This window comes from Rutidosis leptorrhynchoides, chromosome 3 (genome assembly GCF_046630445.1).
Source record: "Rutidosis leptorrhynchoides isolate AG116_Rl617_1_P2 chromosome 3, CSIRO_AGI_Rlap_v1, whole genome shotgun sequence".
Taxonomy (NCBI): Eukaryota; Viridiplantae; Streptophyta; class Magnoliopsida; order Asterales; family Asteraceae; genus Rutidosis; species Rutidosis leptorrhynchoides.
The window spans coordinates 189568238-189575774 of record NC_092335.1 but is presented as its reverse complement, the minus strand read 5'-3'; the positions used below and the strand labels follow the sequence as shown (position 1 = coordinate 189575774).

General features: G+C 34.0%; 1 protein-coding gene across 1 annotated transcript; it reads right to left on the bottom strand.

Moving 5' to 3' along the window:
- Window positions 1-3191: 3191 nt before the first annotated feature.
- Window positions 3192-3986, bottom strand: LOC139900707 (uncharacterized mitochondrial protein AtMg00810-like). The gene has a single exon (XM_071883467.1). It carries the CDS (start codon window positions 3984-3986, stop codon window positions 3192-3194), a length of 795 nt encoding a protein of 264 aa, XP_071739568.1.
- Window positions 3987-7537: the final 3551 nt, after the last annotated feature.

Below are 7537 nucleotides of genomic sequence, written 5' to 3'. Positions count from 1 at the left end.
TTTCCATTTGAACTCTTTTCTTCATCTATCTTGTACTTTCATTCGGATAAACGTTTCTTGATATAAATTTGGTTAAAACTATCATTTTATCATCGTTTCTTCAAACTTCAAGCTCTTGTCCACTTTTGTCGTTTTTCTTGAATATTATACGTTGAATGTCTTTTTAAATGATAAAAGCTGATGAAATATGACTGATATTGCGTCGAATAATATGTATGTTTAGAGCAATATCAATGATGATGCCGGTGTAATGTAACGGTGCATTATAACAGTATAATGTCACAATGTAATGTAAGTGTGTAACGTAACGATGTGTTGTAACGGCGTAATGATGTTGCCGATGATGACGATGGTGATGACGAATACGATGACGACGACGATGATGACGAATACGACAACGACGACGACGATGATGATGATGATGTGATAGATATTAATAATTGAATGCTTGCTTTTCATTGATACATACGATGTGTATATATACCCATTGTAACATCCTCATATTGGGCCTAGACGTAAGATGACTATTTTGCCCTTAGGCATATTTGTGCGATTATTTATGCCTTTATTTTATTTATTTGTGTAATGTTATTTTATTATTTGGTTAAGACCAGTTTGTGACAAGGGTCACAGAACAGGTTCATTTATTTAATTTGGACTCCGTTAGGGCAGTCAAATTAAGTACGAAAGTTATCAGCTGGTAAATACCCGTGTGTTGTGGGGTATGGGATTTTAACCCTAAATAAGTGTATTATGCCGCCTTTCTTCTCCTATTTTCTCCATTTCACTAGAAAATTCCCAAATACCCCGTACACTCTCATCTCATTCCATCAAACTCTAGATTTCCAATTTGTGTTCTAGAGCTCAAATCTCTTGTATCATCTTGTTCCTTACAGTTTACTGAATCTTTTAAGGTAAGATTCAAAGTGTGTCAAGCTTTAATCTTTGAGAAAATGAGATTTTTGTGTTAGGTTTTGTTAAAGTGGGTTTTAGTGTCAAATTGGTTAATTTTGATGTTGTTTGTGTCAAAATCTTGTGGGTTTATGCTTAGTGATGTTTAGTGTACTTAATTTGGTCAGTTTTAAGGTAAGAAACGAGCTCTAGAGCAAGAAATGGCGAATTTTGGGTTAAACCCGTAGCTGTGTTCATATTCTCCATCAGATGAACACACTCGGCCGAGTGTCTCCTGACACTCGACCGACTGTGTAGACGATCGAACAGTTGAGTGACACACTCGACCGAGTGTGTCTGAGTTCTGACCTGATGATTTAATTTAGTCAGTCGACCGTGTGAGGTGACACTCGACCGAGTGTGTGGACACAGTCGACCGACTGTGTGACTCAGTCGACCGTGTGTCTTTATGGGCAAAATATTTAACCAAGTGTTGATGTCTAGCCGTTATGCTGCCCGCGTGACTTATGATAACTAGAATGTAAATTCTGAAAATGAATAAGTGTTAGGTGGACTTTTAGTGACACTTTTTCTGACTGATTTTCTGTACTGTGTTGTTTTGTGTTAACTGACAGAAACTAACTTGAATTGCCTTATGTTCAGGTGATAAGGATAAGAAAGCCGCTCAGTGATAGATTATCTGAGCTAGTTGCTGGTATTCGGTGAGTGGGTTTATCTCCGGATAGAGTATTAAGTAGCTGACACGCTTCTTGTTCAGACTCTTTACCTTTATGTTTATATCCAGTATAATTACCATGTGTAGTTAGATATTACCATGCTAGTTAGGACGATTACATGACTGGTTATTTGTGATCTTATGTGCGCACTGTTAGTTGGACACCAACTGAGGCGGCAAGGTAGGGTTGATGTGAGGTCGACTGTGGTAGCCTGGTCGGGTCATGATGTTACTGATTGTTCAGTATAGCATAGATGGACGCATGTGTTGTGTCTGGACAGTTATGCAGTGGAATCAGTAAAGCGGACTATCGGTAGACTGTAGCCTGATCAGCTAAGTAGTGTGCTCGTACAAGCCGCGGATCCTCATATTGTCAGTTGTTGTTGTTGTATGCTAGTTCAGGACGTTAGCATAATTGTGACCCTTGCATGTTCAGTTGCTTATGCTTGGTCTGTTAGATAGTATACATTCACTTAGCAGTTGTGCTAATTCCCCAACATTTCCACCCCTTGCAGGTTTAGGTACTGCTGTCTAGGACAGGTGTTGCGGACAAATTAGAAGACATGTTTGACTATGCGATGACTCTGATGTTTTCTATTTTGTAGCATTTTTAAATAACACCGACGTTTTAGAATGTTGTAATAATGTTAACTAAGATGAATTATTAACTATGGTTTGTAAACGTTAACCAGGGTTATTTTGGTAATTAAATATTTCCTTCCGCTGTGATAAAAAAAAATCAGGGTGTTACACCCATAAAGATTACATCAAATCTCCTAAACTTAGGTAACTAAGAATCTTTTATCTAAGGATTGGATACATACAAAATATTCACAAGATAAACTCTAGGCAATAGATGATTACACTATATTTTAGCCTAATATAACATTTATAGCTATTACTCCCCTGTAGTCGTAGCCGTCGCAAACGAGACGCGGAGACTGGAACGAAATTCATCAAATAATAATCTGGGAAGACCCTTCGTAAAGATATCGGCAATTTGAAATCGTGTAGGAACATGCAATATTCGAACCTGACCTTTAGCAACATTCTCATGGACAAAGTGAATATTCATTTCGATGTGTTTAGTATGTTGGTGATGAACTGGATTGCCTGAGAGATAAATGGCACTCATATTATCACAAAGGGTTAAAGCCATAAATAAGTCATATACTTTCATTTTAGTTCCAATGTAGGCTATATACCCCGAAAAATACCAATGTAGGCTATATACTTTCATAAAGTGTACTAACATGAACGAACAAAACTTATTAACCGGATAAACAATTAAACGATGATGTGGCATCCTATGTGGAGAATGACGTTGGTGATACATCAGAACAAAACTGAAAGTATATAGCCTACATTCGAACAAAACTGAAAGTATATAGCATACATCGGAACAAAACTGAAAGTATATGACCTATTTGTAGCCATATAAAATGCAAAAAAAATGTTAAATAATTAACTTTACCGGTTCAGCAGGTAACTTGTTAAATTTGTGTACATCGATACAACTTTTAAGAGTATATAACCTCCATTAGTATTTTTTGAATTATATAGCCTACATTGAGACAAAACTGAAAGTATATAACCTATTTATGACTATAACCCTATCACAAAAAACAAGAGTAGCCTTTGGGATAGGACAATGTAAATCAAGAAGTAGATTTCGAAGCCAACACGATTCATCAACTACATTTGCTACTCTGCGATATTCAGCCTCAGCACTAGAGCGAGACATCGTGGTTTGGCGTTTAGAAGACCAGGAAATCAAGTTATCACCATAGTATACACAATAACCCGAGGTGGAACGTCTAGTGTCGGGACATCTACCCAAATCTGCATCCGTATAAGTAATAAGACTCGAAGAGCTGGATCGAGTGATGTGTAAGCCGAGAGATAAAGTACATTGCACATAACGAATGATGCGTTTCAACACATTCATGTGAACTTCCTTCGGATCATGCATATGTAAACAAACATGTTGTACCGCATACAAAATGTCAGGTCTAGTGAAAGTAAGATGCTGCAATGCACCATCCAGGCTTCTATATTCTGTAGAATCAGCAAAGGGCCTACCTTGTATTGAACTGAGCTTACGAGTCGTGTCCACTGGGGTCAAAACTGGATTGCATCCAGTTAAACCTGCTCGTTGTATTATGGCATCTGCATAGGCGGCTTGACTCAGGAAAATCCTAGTTGAAAATCGAGTGACGTTAATGCCCAAAAAAGAATGTAACGGGCCCAAGTCTTTCAGAACAAATTCATGGAACAGTAAGGATATGAGGCACAATCGAAGCTTGTCATTGGAAGTGGCAAGAACGATGTCATCAAAATATAAGAGAAGATAAGCCATATCTGACCCGTGATGATAAATAAAAAGAGAATGATCACAAGCACTGTTAACAAACCCATGAGACTTAGCATAATCCACAAATCATTGATACCAAGCCCGAGGGGCTTGTTTTAATCCATAAAGAGAACGATGAAGTTGTGACGACCCGGAAATTTCCGATCAAATTTAAACTTAATCTTTATAAGATTTCAACACGATAAGCAAAGTCTGTAATGTTGAGTCTCAAAATTTTTGAACTATTTTCTTGCATTCATTTAACCTCGACCAGTTTCGACAATTCACGAACAATTAATTGTAAATAGATATGTGTGTGTGTGTATATATATATATATATATGGTAATTGGAAATATAATTTGAAATATTATATGTTGTTATTAAAATTAATTATGTAAAATAAAATAAAAAAGGATATTACAATAATTATTATAATATCTATATATAAATAAAATATATTAAAAATAAATATTAAATGATTGTAATACTCATTTGATGTTCCGGTTGATATTAAGAAAATTAAATTCAAACATAATCCGAAAATGAGTTCTATAAATTATAGGCTTATTAAAATTATATTTAGAAGCTATTTTTTAAATTTTTAAAACTTTTTATATTTTACCTGGGATCGAGCGCGCATAGTGATTTAATTTTTATTTAATAATTTATATAATTAATGACCAATTTTATACCATAATGACTAAAATAAGTAAATATATTTACTGTAAAAATCTAGGATTTTTCCGAAGACTTTTATCCGCCACTAGTTAACAACGGAGAACGATATTATACTCAAAACTGTCGGTAACTAAACTCCAATTCGATGGCATCTATTTCATTTGATTCTAAAATGTGATATTAATATAATATTATAACATATATTTCTGTTGAATGATTTAATCAACCACATGTCTCATTGAATAATTACATCCATGAATTGATTGAAAACAAAATATAACTGCTCTTAATTGATAATTGTGTTGGAGATTACTGTACCCTTTCATATATCTTTCCACTTTCTGTTTCACATCCTTTTCATCTGTAAAATATAATGAATGTATGTATCTATATATAAATAATAGATATCATATTTAGAGATTTATATTAAACCACACAAACCACCATCCTTCAACCTCATCATCTTGAACCACCTTCCCATTTCTTGTTCTTGCTTCGAGAACCCACCACCACTGCAACAATCTTCCACCATCAACAACCCAAAACCACCTTTGTTGATTTATCAAGCTCGAAACTTATTAAACCATGGACACTTTTGATCACCACCTTCACTCACTATCGCCACCATAGCACCACCATCGGCAAAACCCATCACCACCTTCTACCATCGTGAGCAATATTCACAAACCACCCTTATCCGCCACCACACCTCTGTCTCTCTCTCTCTCTCTTCTATTCTTAACCGGGAACCAACGATCACCACCCACACACCTTCACCATCTACTCCACCATGAGCACTACCACATCCGCCACCTACATTACCATCACTTCCACCACCATTAACGCTGCCATCGCAACCACCTTCTCTCTCTCTACTCTCTCTCTCTTAATTGTTTCTGTTTCGAATCACCCACACACCATCACCACCACTCTAAATGTTTCCTGTTTCTCCCTTCTGTCATGAACAGCTGCTGTTGCAGCTGTAACCGCCACCCTACCACCGCAAAACCACCTCTAACCACCATCACTTGAAACCACCTTCACCAACCAAAAACCTACACAACCTCAACAATTGTTTTTCTGTTTTTCTTCTAAACCATGAACAATGCTAAAGTATTGAAGACCAAAACATTACGCTATCCGCGTAATGTTTTACAACTATACACGATTCGCGTAAAAGAAAATTAGAAACTGAATTGGTTAAGAAAATTACACGTTCCGCGTAATTCTTCCTCACATTACGTGATCAGCGTAAAGTTGTCTACCACAGCCATCATTTCTGTTCCATTTCTATTTTGGTTGCAACTGCAGCTCTGCTCGAGTTTTCTGTTTCGGTTAATGACGATGATGAAGCTGTGTACACGATAGTGATGATGATGTAATGTTAACGAGATGATTATGATATTATGAAGATGATGACCGAAAGAATGGGTTAAAACATTTAGTTTAGGCATTAAAATAGAAGGAACCAGACGGTGGAACGGTTAGGAGTGTTTTTGGGTTAGCGAGAGGTCGCGGGTTCGAGCCCGGTCTTTGGAAATTTTTTTAGGAAGCTTATTCTTTAATTTAGTATTTATTATTATTATTATTATTATTATTATTATTATTATTATTATTATTATTATTATTATTATTATTATTATTATTATTATTATTATTATTATTTATATTATCATTATTTTTATTATCATTATTATTAGTATATTATTATTAATAATATTTTTATCATTATTATTATTATTATTATTATCATCATCATTAAATCTAATTATTATTATTTTTATTAACATTATTTTAGTATTATTATAATTATTATTTTTACAAACAAAAGATAATTATATAAAAATAAATTTATTACATATATCATAACTATATTAATATTACATACTATTATTTTTAAAACAAAATGTAATTATTATTTAAGTTACATATAATATATAAATATAATTTAAATATAATCATATATATAAATTTCAATACATTATATATATTTTAGTTAAAATACTCTAATATGAATCTGATATCTAAATATTAATTAATTATTCAAAATATATAGAATAGTTATAATTAAACTACTTATTAAAATAACATATAAATTATTAAGATAACAAGTATATTAATATTAATAAATAAACTTGTTTGAATATTATTACATGTTTTAATATATATAACTAATATCGGTTTGTGAATCCGAGGCCAACCCTGCATTGTTCAGTTCAGTTCAGTCGTATGCATATTTTTACTACAAAATATCGTATCGTGAGTTTCATTTTCTCCCTTTTTAAATACTTTTACAATATATATTTTTGGGACTGAGAATACATGCGCTGCTTTTGTACATGTTTGACGAAATAGACACAAGTACTCAAAACTTCTATGGTTGGATTATTAGACCGAATAGCGCCCTTTTTAGCTTGGTAGCCTAAGAATTAGGGAAATGGCCCCTAATTGACGCGAATCCTAAAGATAGATCTATTGGGCCCAACAAGCCCCATCCGGGTTACGGATGCTTTAGTACTTCGATTTATCATATCCGATGAGAGTCCCAGAATGATGGGGATATTCTATATGCATCTTGTTAAGGTCGTTACCAGGTGTTCACCATATGAATGATTTTATGCAGATTGCGAAATGCCTGTATGATGTTTATAAAAACGAAAATCTTGTGTCTATTAAAATTATTGAAATCAATGTTTATGATAAACCTATAAACTCACCAACCTTTTGGCTGACACTTTTAAGCATGTTTATTCTCAGGTATGAAAGAAATCTTCCGCTGTGCATTTGCTCATTTTAAAGATATTACGTGGAGTCATTCGTGGCATATTTCAAAATACATTGCATTCAAATCATTTGAGTTCAAAAAGATTGTTATTAG

What these genes read in the sequence shown, in the direction of transcription:
- LOC139900707 (XM_071883467.1), bottom strand. Translation starts at nt 3,986, where the DNA reads ATGGCTTATCTTCTCTTATATTTTGATGACATCGTTCTTGCCACTTCC.